Here is a 20337-nt window from a genome sequence, read left to right on the forward strand (position 1 = left end):
CAATACATAAAAACAGATACAAAAAAATTAAAATTATTAAAAACATGATTAAACAGTGCCCATAATACAAATTTAAAATTAAAGTCATAATAACAATCCCACCCCGTCCCATCAGGCTAGGCCCGCTTCCTTAAAGAGATGGGTTTTAAGGTTGCGCCGGAAGGAGCGGAGATCGGGCGCCATCCGGAGCTCTACCGGAAGATGGTTCCATAAATCCGGTGCACCCACAGAGAACGCTCTCCCCCTGGGGGTCACCAGTCGGCATTCTTTGACTGGCGGCACCCTGAGGAGGCCCTCTCTGTGGGAGCGTACTGGGCGGAGGGAAGATGACGCCGGCTGCAGGTGCTCCCCAAGGTATTCTGGACCCATGCCATGGAGGGCTTTGTAGGTCATTACCAACACCTTGAACCTCACCCGGAAGACAACTGGTAACCAATGCAGCTCGCGGAGCAAAGGTGTAACACGGGAGTATCGGGAGACCCCCGATACAACTCTCGCGGCTGCATTCTGTACCAGTTGGAGCCTCCGAGTGGTCTTCAAGGGTAGCCCCATGTAGAGAGCGTTGCTTATCATCTTATCAAACCTAAGGTTATTTCATTGTTTAAAAAATATTAAGTGCTTCATTTTTAACTTAGCAGTTTTACTGTTGGGATATCTAGTATATAAGTTAAAGCTCTAGTTTTATTCAATTTCATTTTTGCCCTTTAGTAACCACTTCTTGAAAATGAATATTATCAAATATTGTTGCCTTTTACTCAGATCTAAGAATTCGCAGCACAGCAATTGGCCATAACAATATTATTACATAAAGTATTTTATTCTCTCATTGATGGGAATGGAATTCTCAAAAGGGCTTCCACAATTTTATTAGATTTTATTAACTTTTTGTAATCTTCAGATTCTTAGGATAACATTGTTCCTATGTTCTGCTTCTTCAGGAAGTTTCTAAATACAGCTCTCCCTTACACTGAGTTTAAGGTATAACTTTCCTGTGATTCATGTGACATGTAAAATCAACATGATTAACAAGGGTCTTCATTCAAAATGACTAATATCACTATTAAAGCTCTAATTGTTACAACTTTCAAATTGTATGCAAATCCTTTTATTAAGACATTTCTTTGGGCCAGTCAGTATCTCTCAGTTCAATTCATCTTTCAGAGTTGTTATGGGGAAAATAGGAAGAAAAAGGAATATTAGGTATGTTCACTGCCTTGAATCACATATAAAAATAATAAAGGTGGGATAAAACAAAATAAAATAAATAAATCAGAATAAATGCACTCATAATAGTTACCATCGTGAAAAAAAATGCACAGAAAACATTCTAGTTTAATGCCTCAGGCTTGTTATTATGGTGGTAAGAGAAATAAACATATATGAGAGTTTCTTCATATGTATTAGATTTAGTAGGTAATATTAGGAACATGGCAAAACAATTTTAGTTTTTCTCCATTCTATATTTTTCTACATTTTGTACATTCAATGTAATATAATGAATTATTTTCCTAAAATTTAAATGCAAAGAAAAGGAGACAGAATGAGACAACTCACATGAAACTCTCAATTTATTATTGGAATTAAACAAATTTTAAAATGCATTCCTTCTTTGTGCTAAAAGAAGTTTGATGCTACACTGAATCTTACAGATGAGTTTATGTAGACTGGAGAAACAGGAGGTCATAAGCATCTGTACCTCAGCTTGACTAAATGATCAGTCCTTAACAAAAAGTTTCAAAGGCATTAATGTAAAAACATTAGTTGGAGGACATGAGAAGCTGATAAATTTTATAGAATGTAATAGTTAATTATGGTGGAAATAATAGAAAGGTTATTATCAATGAAGGAGAAGGTTATTATGTTCTTAGATTGTGCAGAGTTCGGTGAAATTATGAAATCTTTGGTACCCAAATAAGAACAAGTTATTGTTGACTCTTTTCTATTGGTAGGCTCCCTACATATATTTAGTCATTGTGGAAATTAGGCTTATATAAATCTTTGGTCTGATCCAACATGACTGTTAAGACTGTCCCAAAAGAGCACATGTACAAAACTTCTCAGTTGATTTGGAAGTAGAAACTGAGAAGCTGTATATAACTGCAATATTTCAATAAATTCTTAAGCAGATAAAGAATGTGTGATCTTGCCCTCTGTGTAATTCTACTAGAGCAACCTAGAGTGAAGTTATGAATAGGTTAAGTGGAAGATGAATTTTGTTTCATGAACTTAATGCTAAAGCTGCTTTATAAGAAAGATAATTCAAAGTAAGGATTGCAAGTTATATAATATTACTATAAATAATAAACAATTACGGCTTTGCAGCTCTTATTTATTTGTGAGCTATTGGCCAAAGATCTAAAATTGCCAAATTTATATCCTGATTTAAGTGTATGATATTTAATTATTGTAGATGACATGGAGCATACCACAGCTGATATATTATGGTTGCTCAGAGAATGTCTATATTTCAGAATTTGAAAAGGTATCTACCCTTTTTGGCATATGTGCTTTAAATATTTTTACTTACTGAACAAACACAAATAACTGATTCTATACCTTATAAATATCTACCAATGGTATTTCAATCACAAAACACCCAGAATTATGAACAAATTTTGACTTTGCCACATTGGTGTCCCCAGTTATCCAAAATATTGGCTGGTTTGGAGAAAATAAAGATGTACTCATGTATAACTTAGTCATGACACAACCTTGCCCAGGATTTGAAGACTTCTAATTAGAGAATAGCTTTATCCCTTTTCAGCTGTTCCAAAACGTAACCTTGTTTTCTTGGTCACTAGAGAGCATGGATGTGCAACCTTACTACTAAGTTGCAAAGGTGAAACTGAATCAATATGTAAATCAGGGCTGGTAATCAGGACTCTTTTACCTTAAGTGATAAGATGATGAGATATTTCCAAGCATGAGAAAATGTGATGTTTTGATTATAATTGTAATTTTAAGCATTTCAAAGTCCTGAGCCTGCTTTGATACTTAAGCCCTTGATAATGAACAAAAAAGGCTTCCAAAAACAATCAGTCTGATCTCAAGTGCTAAACACCAATTATTTCCTTCTAACTATATGTGAGAAATATCAGTGTAAAGGCAATTTTTCCCTTTGGAAGGAGTCTAGTTTGAGTATACTTGGAAGAGATATGAACAATATGTGCACCAAATAACACCTGTGAATTTTAATTAACTGATATGTTACTGGAATCCTTTTCATACATTTTAGTATCTATTATATAAAATATAATATATTTTAATAACAATCATGCTAACTGCTACCTTAATTTGATTGTTGATTTTCTTAGTCCTCCTTCAGTCAAATGCAATACTTTTATGGTTATTATATAAGTATCATATTAGTTCAATATCATTCATTTTATGGCATTAAAATAGTGTTTGTTTTCTTAAAGATGCCAGTGGTATATCAAGGCAAAAATGAAGTCTGAAGAAAAACGAAGAAATAATTTGCAAAATGGAAATTGTAAGCAAACCTAAATGAATTTTTAAAAAATATTTAAATCAGTTTCACCACTGTAATTTTAACTGCATTTATTTTGCATATCAAGCTGATAAAGGCAATTTATGTTCTAGTTAGAATTATCTTTTACACCTTCGTCCATCTGAATGTGGAAAGTTTTGCAGGAAAAAAGTTATTTATTTCAAAGCTGAGGAAGATTCATGACTACTACAAAATGTTTTGCAAATCTGAAATGATTAAAACAACCACTGCATCATAAACCTAATGAAGCTTCTAGATCACCCAAAACAAAATAACCAAATAGCAAACAACTTCTACACATTCTTAGGTGTTTTTTAAAAAAATTAGCATTTATTCTTGTTTATTTTAGGGGGAAAATAATTCTGTTCACCTTTGAAGTGTGCAAAATAAATACTTCTCATTAGCATTTAGATGTTTACAAGAATTTCCACCTGCTGCTTGTTATGATTTTCTCCAAACTCTGATTTCTGCCTGTTCAAAATCATAGCATACTTTTCTCTCTTTTTTAAAAAAAAATATGTTTATCTTACTTTAGTCATTTCTATAGCTTTCTTTCCACAGTTCATCAATATTTTAAAACCAACACCAGCGTAGTCTGAATTAACAGTTTAGGGTAGGGGTGTCAAACTGCTGGCCCACGGGCCAGATGCATCATGCCGAAACCGCGCCCACCCCATCGCAGGCAATAGAAAAAAGTTGTGATACATCGCGACACATCACATGACATTGCAAGTTTGACACCCCTGGTTCAGGGTATGGATCTACTTGTGCTATATGTAATAATTATACTGATACTTCTGTGCTCTCTCTTAGAAAGTCTAAGTAAAATAACATGATTAGGGGCCAAAATAAAAGCCATCTAAATATTTGCTGTAATCAAAAACATAAAGCAGTAGAGCTATTAAAATATGGAAGACAGTACAGTTTAAATATACAGCTTGGTTAAGTATCAGGTCAATATTCAGTAATCCTAATGAATCACTTTAGTTAGACAAGGTGAGTAAGTAACTAAGTACTATAAGACAAGGCAAACTTTTATATTGGTACTGTCAGGTCTTTCTCCTAGATGGGTTTCATTAATTTTGTTCAGCTTGTAGGGCTAATGCATACTTTCATGGAATGTTTACCTTAAGTTTGCACTTCAGTAATCTTCTGCATTTAACTGTCCTCTCCAGAAGTTGTGCTATACAATCTCCACAGAAATCTGAAAAAAGTAAGCCTTTTAAACCCCTAGGCCAGGGGTGTCAAACTCAATTTCATTGAGGGCCGCATCAGCATTGCGGTTGCCCTTAGGGGGTATGGCCAGGGTGGGCATGGCCTACTGGGTGGGCGTGGCCAGCTCTACATCATTCGCATCAAAGGTGCCTATGGGGGCCTGGGCAGGAGTGGAACAGATCTGAGGGTCTCTGGCAGGAGGGTCTCTGGGCCAGGGCCAAGGCAGTGGGGCCCGTTCCCTCACTGTTTCCAGGATGGCTTCGCAGGCCACATGAAACCACTTTACGGGCCGGATCCGGCCCCCGGGCCTTGTGTTTGACATGTCTGCCCTAGGCTTAAGAGGACTGGATCAGGGGATTCAATAGCCACCAGGACCAGACTTAGTTTTTCTTTTTGCTTAGGGGACAAATTATCTGTAGAAGCCGTTATATTGAAGCCAACCAGTAGAACAGTGAGATGGAATAGAATAGAAACATAAATTTATCAAGTAAAGAAGAATAATGTTACATTATTAAAAGAGTAAGGAGAATAAATACAGTGTTAATATTCATGTATAGAAACAAAACAGTTGAAATCATTAAAAATCCTGAAAATCAAGTGACTATTAAGGAGCCATTTTGCTCTGGAGATGGACAGCGGGGTAGGCTGATTATTTACCTATCATTCATTAGTTTCCCAATATTTCCCATCTGTTTACTCTTTTGACAATATATTGGCCATGGTCAGTGCATTGATGAAATATCTTCCTCTGAGAAAAAAGATAGCCTGACAGAATGTATGATTAAAGAATTCAGTATGAAAATAGAAGGCAATAGAATAAATTTAAATATCTGTTATCCTGTGACAATCATGAAAGAAAGCCACATCTAAAAATAACATTTTTGACTTTCAGTGCTTCATTTTAATAATTTGTTAAATGAGGAAAAATGCAGAATAAATAAACATGTACTGGACATCATAAAGGGAATAATTCCTTATTTCAATAGAAGAGAATATTTGTAGCTCAGAGTGAAACTATGGAGTCCTTGGCACTCTCTGAGTTTGGCAGTTTCCTTGCAAATGTTTCTTACAAACAATAGCCTCATCAAGGAACCATCAAGACCATTTCCACCAACACTGACAGGACAAGCCACTGGTGATGTTACCAAGTTTGGTAATGAAATGTCTGCAAGAAACAACTAATCTCAAAAAGCACCAATGACTTCACAATTCCTTGTTTTTTTGAGACAGCAGGAAAAGTTCTGCTTTAGTACTGTTGATTACAAAATTAGAATGACAATTGATCATGTAGCTAACTGCCTTCTTCATTCTTCTTCACCAACTAGGACCAGACCACACAATAGTTTGGAAACTTTCTTCCATGAATATATCTTAAAGCAGGGGTGTCAAACTCTCAACGTCATGTGACATATCACAACATATCATGACTTTTTCCCCATTACCGGAGCTGGGGTTGGCGCGGTTTCGGCATGACGCATCCAGCCCACGGGCCGGCAGTTTGACACCCCTGTCTTAAAGGAAATGAAAATGTAAACATTTATCCTTGAATGCAATATTACTGTATTTAGATTGGAGAAAACTATGCTGCCATCTAATCATCTTCACCTCATCCCTCCTTTATTAAAGAAGTAAAAAAGAAGCTAATTTTGTCTCCTTCCTTGGCCCTATTATAATTGTATTCATTTGCATATTTGCTAATATATAAAGCGGCTATTACCTTTTTTCCATATGCAGCCTTTTCACAGACAGTTTGGGATGAATGTTAATTAAATAATGAGTAACAGCTTAGAATAACAAGGCAGCTCAGAACAATAATAAGTATTAAATTTCATTATGGGTATTAGTATTCCTTAATGATCTCATTTGTTTTATTTTAATTTAAATGCTGCAATCATTTCTATATAATGCAAAAACTACCTTTCTGATTTTACAGTACGATTACCAGGAACCAAAACATATATTGATCCAGATACTTATGAAGATCCATCCCTAGCTGTTCATGAGTTTGCAAAGGAGATAGATCCAACAAGAATTCGTATTGAGAGAGTTATTGGGGCAGGTAAAAAATAATCAAATTTTCCCATGATTAGTAAGTGCACTTTTATATAGTGATAATATTACCATGTTAACCAATATTAACATGTTGTCATTTCAGTCCTGATAGCAAAATTTCTGTTTATCTTCTGATTGCTGTTGAGAAATATGGTATATATTGTTTGTATGTATATTATTTTATATTTTATTGTTTTGAATGGGAATGCATATGGGAATGACTCCCTCTGTTTAGATCTATTCAAATGACATCTTGGCCACCTTATGTATAGTCTTATATGTCTGCAATATAATATTAGATAAGATTAGACCAGAGAAGATTATTATGCTTTTGTATCACTGTATTCATAATAAAAGAACTAGCCTAAAATCAGTTATAATCACTGAAAAGAAATTAAATAGAATCTCTTTTGATACTATACAACTTTGAACATTGCTTTGGGTAATAAACATGTGGCTTGGTCTATTATCTTGTGCTTTCATTTGTAACTAATTGAGTTTACTAATCAGGAAATGTGTGGGAGATGCATTTTTTGTAAATAACTTACATGCATAAGTATGTATGTTTTTATTAATTTATTATTTTTTTAACTAGATTCTTTTGCCAGAATATTTTCATATATTTATTCATATATTTAAAATATTAGAAGATAGTAAATGGTTATAATTATATATCTTGCTGTTAGGTGAATTTGGAGAAGTGTGCAGTGGTCGCCTAAAAACACCTGGGAAAAGAGAGATTCCTGTAGCCATAAAAACTTTGAAAGGTGGACATGTAGAAAGGCAGAGATGGGATTTCCTACGAGAAGCTAGTATCATGGGACAATTTGATCATCCAAATATTATTCGCCTTGAAGGAGTTGTCACAAAGAGTAAGTTCTTTAGGAAGTATTATTTATTGCTTTCTTTCTCTCCTTTATCCACACCAGTCCCTTACCTAAAGATGCTGATGTACATATATAGGTAAACAGTAATGTATCTAAAAGTGCATGTTTATGTATTCTTTAACGTAGGCCTAGTTATGGCATTGAAACCATATGTGCAATGTTAAACATTTGTATGGGTTAGGATGCTGAGCTTGTCGATCAGAAGGTCGGCAGTTTGGCGGGTCGAATCCCGAGTGCCGCATAACAGAGTGAGCCCTGTTACTTGTCCCAGCTTCTGCCAACCTAGCAGTTCGAAAGCACGTAAACCTAGCAGTTCGAAAGCACGTAAAAATGCAAGTAGAAAAATAGGGACCACTACGGTGGGAAGGTAACAGCGTTCCGTGCGCCTTTGGCATCTAGTCATGCCGGCCACATGACCACGGAGACGTCCTCGGACAAGCAGCTTTGAAACAGAGATGAGCGCTGGCTCCTAGAGTCGGAAACGACAAGCACGCATGTGCGGGGGAACCTTTACCTTTACCTTTATGTGCTTTCAGATCTATCCACAGTTCTTTTGTTTATTTATATAATTTACTTATTCAAAATCAGTATTATGGATAATGTTATGTTCCCAGTTCAGTGAGGCATTGACGAGGCAGAATGGTGAAACAGCAACACATTTATTCAGTAACAACAGAAGCAGCCCCAACTGCTGCTTAGCTTCTATTTGTATATGGACTGCCCCTAGTCGGCTGCCAATGAGATTAAAATGGTAGTTCCCACCTAAAATGCAAACTAACAACTCTGAAGACGAGCAGTCTGGAGTTTAACAGTAATGGTCATTAATCATTGCACAACAGTTTACAAGCAAATTATCTCAATACATAACAGATAAAGTGAGTAATGAATGTACATTTATACTATCTATCATCAAATAGTTACATTGAAATCAACATAATTCATGCCACCTCAACTGTTTTAATACATAGTGAATGAAGCAAAAATGTTATTTGAACTGTACTGGAGATATAACAAAAATTTGAGAGTAAATATATTCTTATTTGTAAAAGTGTTCTGAATTTTTGAAGAATTTTCAAGAATTTTGAATTTACAAAACAAAATTAAACCAATTTACAAAACAAAATTAAACCAAACTAATCTGCATTTCCTCAAGTGGGGACAACCTGTCTCTCTGTGTTCTCTTTTATATCTTTTTATCTTTCCTTATTTTCTTATACTCTTAGGTAGCCATGTTTCTGGCAAGATATTTGTCCCAACCACTTGTTTTTTAAAGTAGGTTTAAGAAGTTAGGCTGCACAATCCAAGGTCCCTTCCAACTTTATTATTATTATTATTATTATTATTATTATTATTATTATTATTATTGTTGTTGTTGTTGTTGTTGTTGTTGTTGTTGTTGTTGTTGCTGCTGCTGTTGCTGCTGCTGCTGCTGTTGCTGTTATCATTTTGATTTTTATATATTAGTTATGATTCAAATTAAACTGAGAATGAATTCATAAATTAAAAATTACATATCTGCAATTGCAATATTCTTGGAAGAATAAAAATATTACATGGTCAAAGCAAAGGGAAAATTTTGCATATGCCCCATCTACTTTTTTTGCTTCTTTTCTAATATTATTCAAAAAAAGCAAAGAGCAGTTATTCCATATGATGTATATAATATATCTGAAAAAAGCAATCCATTTATTTAATTTATTTTTAAGCTCTATATTAAGACTACCTATCATCACCTCATCAAATCTGATGACTTGTAATGCTTCCTTATGTTAGTTACTATTTTAAAATTGGCTTGAACATTCTGAAAATCCATGTGCTGACAAGATGAGAAATTTGCTGATATTACTGCAATGATTAAGTCTTTTTTTAACTTTTGAATTTATTTCTTGATTGCATAAAAGTCAAAATAAGAACAAAAACAAAATAGAACCAAACTTAATGAGTAGTAACAAGTTATTGAGCCTTTCTACACTAGCAATTGAAAACATCAAGCAGTTAAATATTGTTGTAGCAATATATCTTCACTGAAGCAAGACAGGTATTGCTACAGCAATGGCTGGGTGATGCTGTAAATCCTTAGAGCAGGTGTCCCCAACCTATAGTCCGCGGCCAATACTGGGCTGTGTCCTATTGGCACCTGGCCCCAGGAATAGTTGGAGAGCCCCACCCCACTCACAGTAGCACTGCCTCGTGGGCACTAACAGCCCCATTTGCGCATGCACGGAGATGCTAACACTGCCGCCAGCATAACGTGAATGTGTGGGGTCCATTTGCATATGCACGTGGGTGCCAGTGCATGCACCATGGGGGCGCATGGCATACTTGTGCATGCACATGCACACTAGTATGGGCATCATACACATACCCATTTGTGCATACGTGCATGGGCTGCACATGTGCACATTTCCCTGCTGTTCCCTTTCATTCCGGGCCACCAAGCTGGAAGGGTTCGGCAACTCTGCCTTAGAGTACAAATGCTCCATAATTAACTATCCTAATGTACAATCTCATACTGATCATAAAGGTTGTTGGCATTGGGTTTATTTTCTTAAATTTTCTTTTCCAACTTATAAGGTAATAAAACTGACTATCAAGTAGCATCACTCAGAGGAATGTTGTCAACTGATCAGTTTTAAAAGAATAAATAATCTGGGTAGTAATTATTTTGACAATAAATCACTCTAATATGAGTCTAAGGCACTTCAAGAGATGCCTACAGCAGATCTTTCTACACCCTTAAAACACTCATTACATACAGCAAATGTTTCTTTCCAACCAACAATTTTGATGGCAACATCACAAGGACTATATATTATTTCTTGATCTTCTATTCTTAATTTTTTCCTGTGATTGCAGGGGTTCATTCTGAACAAATAACAAATAACATACTTAACTTGCTCTTTGTTCTAATACAAGAGAGCTTTGAGTAGACTTTAGGACCATGAGCTTAAATTTAGTGCAGTGTTTTTACACTCTCAATAGCAAAGAGATTTTGTGAACAAGTCTGCTTACATATTTACATATTATAAATAGAAAGCAGCTTTCAGTATGAGTAAGGCTGAGCCCAAGGCAAAATCAGTATAGATTCTAGAAGCTTAACAGTTCCCTTCAGGCTGCTTTTCCCCAACTTCTACTTCTGTCTCAGGAGAATCATATCCTCCCTTAGGACTCTCTCTGGAGCAAAAGGTTTGTTGGTTTTTCATTTTAAAATATCTTATAGCATTGTGTCTAGCCTTCCAAACAAGTTTGAAGGTCCATACCATTAATAAAATTTCCATCTAATCCATTTCAATCACATCCACTCATGGGTGGAAAGTACTAAAAAAAGTCAGTCATTGTTTTGCTCGAACATTTATCCATGGTTAAAAGAATTTTTTTTTAAATTATGTAGATCCATAATAGCATGTTTATAATTAAGGTTCTAACACAATTTTGTACTTATGTACTTCTAAGAACCTAATTTACATGCAACTATGTTTAGGATTGACTTGAAACATGATTAGAGATAAACCAATTTGTGGTTCAAAGCTGTACCAGAAGCAGGGAGCATTTTATTGGTAAACCCTAGTTGCATATTGTTCATTGTTATGCCATTATAAACCTAAAAGGGCTGGAAAGCTTAGCCTTTAGGTTAGTCAGCTAGAATATTTATTCATTGATAGGTGATACTTGATTTTTAGTTATCATAAATAGTTTAAAAAGCAGATTTGTTTCTGCTTTTCATAGTACATAAATATACCAGACCCTAATACAAATATGTTAACACTGAAATACATATTACACATACAAATACACATATGAAAACTCTCATTTTCTCTTTCTTATACAGAGGAAAGCAAAAATGAGAATTTCATAGACATATTTTGTAGTGTTACTGAATAATATGCTTCCAAATAAATTGTATTTTTATCCACTTATTTTTCTATTCTGTTGTAATATTCACTGAATATCAAAATACAGAACTATAAACACAGATTTTAAATATTTAAAATTTTAAAAATCTAAACATTTCTAGAACGTAATTTATTTCTTAATTGTTATAAAAAAGAAATCTTTCAAACTACAATTACAGCATAGAAAAAATTCTTGCATTTGTTTATTATCCTGCCACTATTTTATATTAGTGAATATTTTTTTCAGCTTGACTATGTCTAATAAACTTTAATGAAAAAACTTTTAATAAGACTTATTTTTTATTTTGTGGTTATATGTGTGTATGTATCTAATGGTATTTTGTTATAGTATTAATAGGGACATTAAAAATATAAATTGCATGACCTTTGTAGAATTATAGTTTTCATTTATTTTAAGAATTATATTCTGCGATATAGCTTAAAAAATACTAAGCAGAATTTTAAGTATTAAATGAAAAATTAGTTAAACTGAATACATTAATTAAAAGGAGCTAATCAGTTTAAGGGCTAGTGCCTGCCAAATAAGAAGTTTGATTTGAGAATCACTTGAAATATAAAAGTTTAAATTGGCTTTCTGGAAACTCTATAGACTGAAGTTGAGATATAGTTATGAGGCAATTATCAGGTAGAATCTGATACTGAACCCTAAGATACAACATTATAAGTGGTTAATAAATCATCGTCTGATAGTGAAAAACTTAGCAAATCTACAGTATGTAGGCAGATACTTTCCCCTGGTTAGCCATTAATTATTAAGTTGCACCACTAGCTTATATACTGCTTCAGTTAGTAAAAAAAGTGATCCATCACAATGTTTTAATCTATTGGCCTTAAAAACAAAGCCCAAATTAATTGAATACAATAGATTTTAGAATTCTGCCCACTCATTAATTACTGCTCAATAAGATAAAAAGTGGGGGGAGGGTGTTGGTATGGTGAAATTGCTTTGGATTTTTAAAAAAATAATATTAAGAAAAGACATACGCAGACTATGGTGCAAGGTGTTGAAATAACATTTTGGTGCTACATTGAATGGGGAGAAGATATTTTGTCCTTTAGCTTACTGATTTCGGCTGATAATTTCATCCAATATTATGTAGCAGTTTTGCCAAGGATGGAAGAGGCTATGGAGGTTGAGGAGAAAAGAACTGAAGGAATGGCCCACTTCACTTCTATTGCCATAAACATTCTTCAATTGGAACACCATACACAGATTTAAAGTGTGCAGAGACAGACTCTACTTTAACCATTCTGTCTCATTGGAGAGTTCAAACACAGTTCTTCTTGTCTGGCTTTTTCATAATAGTGAAGCAGTAGATCCTGAACTATTTCCATTTATTTGAAGTGAGACAACTTTCTGCCAAATAAATGCCTCCTGGAATTCAACATTATATTTAAACCTACCTTTAATGCATTTTGTGATTACTTTGATTATTGCTTTGCACAAAATGTGTATCTGAAATTCACACCACTATTAGTAGGACACAGCAGAGTGTCTATAATTCATTGAGAGTCAGAAGCAAACTGAGATGCTTTGCATTTGCTCAAAGCCTCAGACAATACTTGAAATATTTAGGAGAGGCTACTCCACCTATTCGAAGTTCTAGCTAAAGCTTCTAACAGTGAGAGAAAATAAGTGGATCAGCCTTTCCAGAAAGAACCTTTTAATGGACTGGTTTACAAAACCTTCACAGGTACAACTCCCTTTTGAAACTTTACATAAACCTATGATTAAATTTAAAAAATAAAACAAAGATTTCATTGTCAGTGGTGTAGATTTAAAAGCAATATTAATTTTGTGGATGTTAGTTTTAAGAAATCATTAATATTATTTAAAAGATAGTCATAAATTTTCTGAGAATGGGCCATATATATGTTTCAGGTTAGCCAGTTTTCCTACTTGCTTTTATTTCATTATTCCAAAGGAATTTTATCTGCTCATTTTGGATTTCATGCCTATTTTGATGATGTTCTTATTGCCAGGGAATCCCCAGATGTGTTGGCCAATAGGCTGTTTTGCAAAGGCTCCGTGATGCAGGCCTCAAATTAAAGAAAAACAAATGTAGTGTTGGGGTCTCATCAACGGAATTCGTGGGATTCCGTATCAATGCTAGCAGGATTCACCCCACTGATTCAAAAGTGAAGGCCATCAAAATGGCTCCTAGGCCAAAATCAAAGGGAGAGCTGCAGGCATTTTGGGGCCTCCTGAATTTTTATCACACATTCCTACCTCATAAGGCTGCAATAGCAGAGCCCCTCCACCAGTGGCGTAGCGTGGGGGGTGCAGGGGGGGCCGGCCACACCGGGTGCAACATCTGGGGGGGTACGCTCGCACTCGCAGCTCTCTGCCCCTGCCTGGCTCACTCACTCTCTTTCACTGCAGTGCTGGCTGTGCAAATCCGATCTGAGCCGCCGGGTCGCCGCCCACTGTGGAGGGGGGGTGCCAGGCGTGCGGTGCGGTGCGGAGAGAGAGCGAGGGACTATCTGGGGGAGGGACAGTGCAGCAGCCGCCCAGCGGGTTAGGGGGCGCAAATTACTTGCCTTGCCCCGGGTGCTGACAACCCACGCTACGCCACTGCCCTGCACAGGCTACTTGATAAAAATGCCCCTTGGAAATGGACTAATTTACATGAAAAAAGTTTCCAGGATCTCAAAGCCCTTCTTTCAGAAAAGTCCACTGTAACTCATTACATTGAGTCTAAACCTGTATGGAGAGCTAACGGCTCTCCAGCAACCCAGAAAGGACATCTCCGGTCCTGCAATTGGTCAGCCTTGGGTGGCAAGCACAGGTTCAATCTGATTGGTTGCTACCATAGGGTTTGGCTATATATTGTGGCGGGGAGTGGCCCAAGTCCGGTACAGTTTCAGCTTGAATAAAGAATGAGTTCCTCTGTACTCAGCTGTGTGTCTTCATTCCTGCTCACCAGAGCCCACAACTTAACAAGTTCTGTGATTGTACTGTGATAATACAGTACAATTAGAAATTTTATGAAAATGAAGTTAATATTAACATTTTAGAGTAATAGCTTATTTTTTAAAATAAACAATTTTATTCTAATAAAATCTTATTCACTATTGTAACAAAAGGGGACGCGGTGGCTCAGTGGGTTAGGACGCTGAGCTTGTCGATCTGAAGGTCAGCAGTTTGGCGGGTCAAATCCCAAGTGCCGCGTAGCAGAGTGAGCACCTGTTACTCGTCCCAGCTTCTGCCAACCTAGCAGTTCGAAAGCACGTAAAAATGCAAGTAGAAAAATAGGGACCACTACGGCGGGAAGGTAACAGCGCTCCGTGCGCCTTTGGCGTCTAGTCATGCCGGCCACATGACCACGGAGACGTCCTCGGACAAGCGCTGGCTCTTCGGCTTTGAAACGGAGATGAGCACTGGCCCCTAGAGTCAGAAACGACTAGCACGCATGTGCGGGGGAACCTTTACCTTTAACTTATTGTAACAAAATAAGTATTATGGAATATCAAGATTTAGATCTGTTGATCAAAGCACTTAAAAAAATCAAGAGAAATATTTCAGCATGTTGTGTACACTTACACTGTAGAATGGGAAAAATATTTTAAAAGTAAGAGATGTGTATTTCCTTCAACTGAATGTTATGTTTTTTTGCAAGAAATATTCTTGAAATTATTTTGGTCAGTCAGTTCAAAGAAGTTTCATTCTCCCTTACTGAAGGACTATACCTATTTATATTTAGAGTTAAATAAAGCAGTAAAGAACAACATTGCATGTCAATCACTATCTAGTGAGAAACCAGCATTATTTACATTTGGGTCCCATCATTTTTTCTTCACTTCTTCTGCCACAGGTAATTGTCACAAGTAATTCACAATAGGATCATTTTAATTTTCATTTCATCACCAAGCTAAACCTGCCGTGAAATAATCCAATCCACCTCAAGGTAATAAAAATGGATCTAAGCAGAGCACTAAGAAATCAGAATGTAACTTTAAAAATATAAGTTTGATTTTAAAACAAGGTCAATGCAAATATAATAAATATGGGAATAGATTATTATTAATACTGGTAACACATGCATAAAATATATTTGTATTTAAGTTAAAACTAATAGCTACATTGTTCTTAACTGAAGCATATCACAAAAAATATTCTGTCTCTTTGGCCTTAATTGAGTCACAGTTTGCTTCTCATCATATTAACTGGACCATTCAAATTCACGTTCAATAATCTGGATCCAGAGTGTATAATAAGTATTAAATTGTGATGGAGACTACAAAAGAAAATGTGTATTTATTTCCATTGTTTCCTGTCATTAGAGGGTCATCAGCATATTGGTTCATTTTCTATTTGGAGGATAATCAAGTTAAGATCATTCAACCTGGTCAGCATATGATGAAGACATAAAACACAAAGGGGACACAAGAGTCACTGCTAGTTTCTTAAAAATTCATCAATGCATTCTCAAGAGGCTGCTTATATGATGCAGCTGTGAATTTTGTCCTTTTTTCTGCTATATCTTAAGTACAGCAGTTAGTAAAGGAAGAACTATTCCCTATTTTTGTTGTTGATTTTTTTTACAACATTAGGCTTGTAAGTATAAGTATCTATGTAACTATTTTTATTCCATACCATAATATATCTAAACCAAACGTTCTTTAACCAAATTTCTTTTAGAGATTAACTAAAGCAGAAGAGTTTTTGGTTAAAATATAAATGCATACATTATCCTTGTCTTGCTTATTTTGACAAGATGACTGATAGCTTCATTACTTTAAGATATTGCAAACACATGCCAAAAAGTGGAACTTCCAATGTCCTTGAAATGTGATCAGAATTGAAAAGAGATGTAATATTCTTTTTCAATTTTTCAATGGTTCCAATGATAATTCAAAGCACATCATCATCCAGATTAGGTCCCTTTTGTTTACAATGAAAGAAAAAAATCCTAGAATGATATAAATTGGAAATACAGTTTTATCGTATCTAATTTACCCTGGCAAATGGACTAAAGATATTTGTTTGTATATAATTATACATATGGATACTGATTTACAGTTGTAAACTATTAATAGTATTTTTGTATAGTTGAATGTGCATTCAGAATAACCATATATTAATGTCTTCTTGAGATGTAGCATTTTATGGTGCAAGTGGGAAATTAGATATGTGGATTCTGCTATAAATTAAAAACAATAAAAATTACAGTGCACTTAGAAAGGACTAAGCAGATACTTTGCCCTGTTGTGTTAATTTCCAAAGTGTTGGAGTTTCTAGTGAAAGGAGAATATCTGTGCAGGCCATCTTCATCTATGAAGCAAAATCAAATAGATAAATATCATGTGATGATCCTGCATGAATGGATTACTTCCTTTTCCTTCCTGATATTCTTCTCAAGAGCTTTAAATATTATTCATTTTTAGTCAACAAATATATTGATCTAAATGGAATGCACACTTTCAAGAAGTTATATTCCACATGTACTTCCATTTGACTTTCTTGGGCAATTATTCAGGGCCCATTGCTGATGTCTATTCAGCTTTTTTATACTTGTTTATTTACATGTTTTATTTGGCTGTCTATCTAAGCAATATGATCCTTTTAACTGACTTTCATGATCATGCCCTAACATTACTCTGGGATGTGTTTGGAAATGACAAGGATGCTAGATTACAGTATAGAATTTTTGACACTGTGATGGCTCGGTGAGAAAGAAAAAGGGCAATGAGATGGGGAGGGGCAGTGAGAGCCTTGTCTCTTAAACCAAAGGCAGCCTTGAATTGGCTTTTGATGTATCCACAAAGTGGTTGGTAGAGCTGCTGTAATTGGGTTTCAAGAATCAGGACAACTAAACGGCAGCAGTGATACAGAAGCTGTAACTGCAGTTATTTTCATGACCATCTATATTTTCAAAGATCAGACGTAGTAGCCTTCATTATAAGAAAAATAGACACCTGGAAGTGGTAACAGCGCAGTAAAAGAATATTTAGAGATGCTAAAATAGTTATTTTGTGCAAATTTGAATAAATCCCTGTCACTGCTTTTAAAATACTTCTGTCAAATTCTATGGCAAATGAGTTAGACTATGTATTTTAAATGCTTGTAGGCTTTTTGCCATTAATTTTAATTCCAGTGTTTCCTTAGGATAGAGCAAAGATTTGCCCTTATTATCATTGCCAAGCAAAAGATAACAAATGGATGTTATATTAAAGGTCTTTCAAATGACAGTCTTGACCTTTTTTGAAAGCTATTGAATTCAAATATGTGCATTAGAATTATAGTACAGCAGCAAGCAATCTTGATTCTTATCTCTTCAGCTGAGTTTATTTGGGTGGTAAAGTCCTATGTCTTTCTATCTGCATATCCTAAAGCTTTAATGTTCAAAATTGCATACATACTAAGCACACATCAATCAATGAACAATAAGGTGATAAAATATATGTAATAGAAGTGACTTATATTTTCTTCTTGGTTTAAGGTAACATATATTGACTTTTTCCAAGCATAGATTTAGCTGAGTGTAATATGTATTTTTTATACGTATTTTCAATTATTTAAAAAAAACTGTTGTCAAGTATCTATGGATTGTCGTGAACAAGTCTGAATTTAAATTGTGGGTTTAGGTTTCAGAGCTTTTATCTTCCTCCCAGGAGCACTTTTTTACTCTGCTTCTATGCCGTGAATTTCCTGGTCCTTCTCACTCAGCCATGGTAGAGTTTGTTGGACCAGTTATGCTGAAAAACTACACACAGTCTACTAACAACATTGGCCTTCTTCAAACTTTTTTCTGGCTGCCGATGGAGAAAATCATCTTACTCATCTGCATGACTCACACTGGCTTCTCCACTCTGTGCGGGGACAATACCAACTCTAATAATCAATGTAGTGGTCAGAAGCTTCAAATAAAAGAAGACTACTAAGGCATCATACAGTCACCAGATCGAGTCGCAAGTGATCTATGTACAGCAGTAGCATCCAGTGGCACAAACCTGCACAAATCTCCATTGTGATTATGAAAGAGCTGTGTAGAATGGAGAAGCCAGCATGAGACACATAACCTGAGTAGGCCATTTTCTTCAATTATGTAAGTTGCTATTAAGTGAGTTGATTGAAAGAAAGTAGTTAAAGGGTCTTTTAAAAAAGAAAAACAGTGGAAATGAATAAAAACATAAACGCTTCTTGTATATGGAGATTCTTAGTCATCCAGGTCATAGTTGTCCCAAAGGTGCTTTTTCAAAAGACAACTGGACTTTCCTTGTTTTTTTTTCTCTTGGAGACATTTTGCTTTTCATCCAAGAAGCTTCTTCAGTTCTGACTGAATGGTGTGTGTGCGGGGGTAAATGGAAGGATTTATATTCCTTGCAGTCATCTGGTCATTACCATTCTCTCTGAGAGTTCTTGAGGCCACTTGGGGTTTATCTGTGCTCTCAGTGTCACCTGAATCATAGTGCAACTAGTTGTGGAACCTTGTTGGAACTGCTGAAAGGACTGTGTGAGATAGGTGGTGTCATAATCCTGCCCCTCTGTTGAGACAGAGCTATTCAGTTTTAACTAGATGGCCTCTTTCAAACAAGAAAAAAGGGGGATCAAAAAGGGGTATGAATAGCAGTATGAATAAAAGGAAAATCACCTTATTCAAATGCTAGAAGATCTGTTTAAAAGTTACAGAAAAAACTGTCTATAGATTGGCTACTATGTCATTTTAATCTTTCTGGTATTCTGTATTCCTTTTGTCTCTGATGAGGCTTACTCCTGTTTTTCTTGCACAAATATATTCAAAAATATGTTTTTGCGGTGTATGTGCATATGTGTCTATAAAAGTTTTATATTTTTTTACATTGCATGATACGTAATAGCTCACACATTAAACCATCTTACATCAGATCATTTCTATCATGTGTCCTGATAGATCTTTATTTTATCATTTATAAAACAGGTAATGTTTTATCTAGCAATTTTAACTGTTTCAGTGCAGGAATTATATCTTAAGACCGATAGCGCTAAAATTTAATATAAGAATCATAATTATTCTACTGTATGAAGTGCCCAATTTAATGTCATAAGGAAGGGATTTTCTGCCATTTTTTGTGGAACTATAATAATATTATGCCATTTAATATCCTTAATTTCACCTACTATCAAAATTATGCTTAGGAGTATCCAATCATATTAGATCCCTATATGGAAAAAGAGGTGCCAAATGTTTAAGCTGTCTTTTGAAAAGGCTGAGGAACTATTCTGATGCATGTGGATAATTGAGAAGGCCAAAAAATGTCCAAAAGAAATCAGTATGTGCTTCGATTATATCAGTGTTTCTCAACCTTGGCAGCTTGAAGATATGTGGACTTCAAGCTTGCTGGCTGAGAAATTCTGGAAATTGAAGTCCACACATCTTCTAGCTGCCAAGGTTGAGGAAATGCTAAATTATATAAAGCCCTTTGATTATGTTGATTGCATCAAGCTGTGGAATAAATTTAGAAAAAATAGGAGTTCCAAAATTTCTCATTATCCTCATGAGAAACCTGTATACAGTTCAGGAAGCTACATTATGGACAGAACATGGCAAAACAAAGTGGCTCCAGGTTGGGAAAGGAGTCAGACAAGGCTACATACTTTCCTCTTATTTATTCAACCTATACGCTGAATTAAGGGCAGGTGGATTGCAAAAGGATGAGGTTTTAAAATTGGACAAAATACCTCAATAACATGCATTACGCTGATAATACTATGGTAATAGCTGGAAATGCAAAGGATCTTCAAGGATTATTAATAAAGATTTAAGGATCAAAGTGAAAA

General features: G+C 35.3%; 1 protein-coding gene across 1 annotated transcript in view; it reads left to right on the forward strand.

Annotated features, from left to right (window-relative positions):
* EPHA6 (EPH receptor A6) overlaps positions 1-20337 on the forward strand; it is a gene marked incomplete at both ends in the record, with an annotated part of 480657 nt that overhangs the window by 358248 nt on the left and 102072 nt on the right. The window contains 3 exons of the mRNA XM_081326348.1: positions 3420-3490; positions 6657-6782; positions 7462-7647. Coding sequence (XP_081182474.1) covers positions 3420-3490; positions 6657-6782; positions 7462-7647 — 383 coding nt within the window. The remainder of the gene's footprint in view (positions 1-3419; positions 3491-6656; positions 6783-7461; positions 7648-20337) is intronic.

This window comes from Vipera berus, assembly GCF_964194415.1.
Source record: "Vipera berus genome assembly, chromosome: 4".
Lineage (NCBI taxonomy): Eukaryota > Metazoa > Chordata > Lepidosauria > Squamata > Viperidae > Vipera > Vipera berus.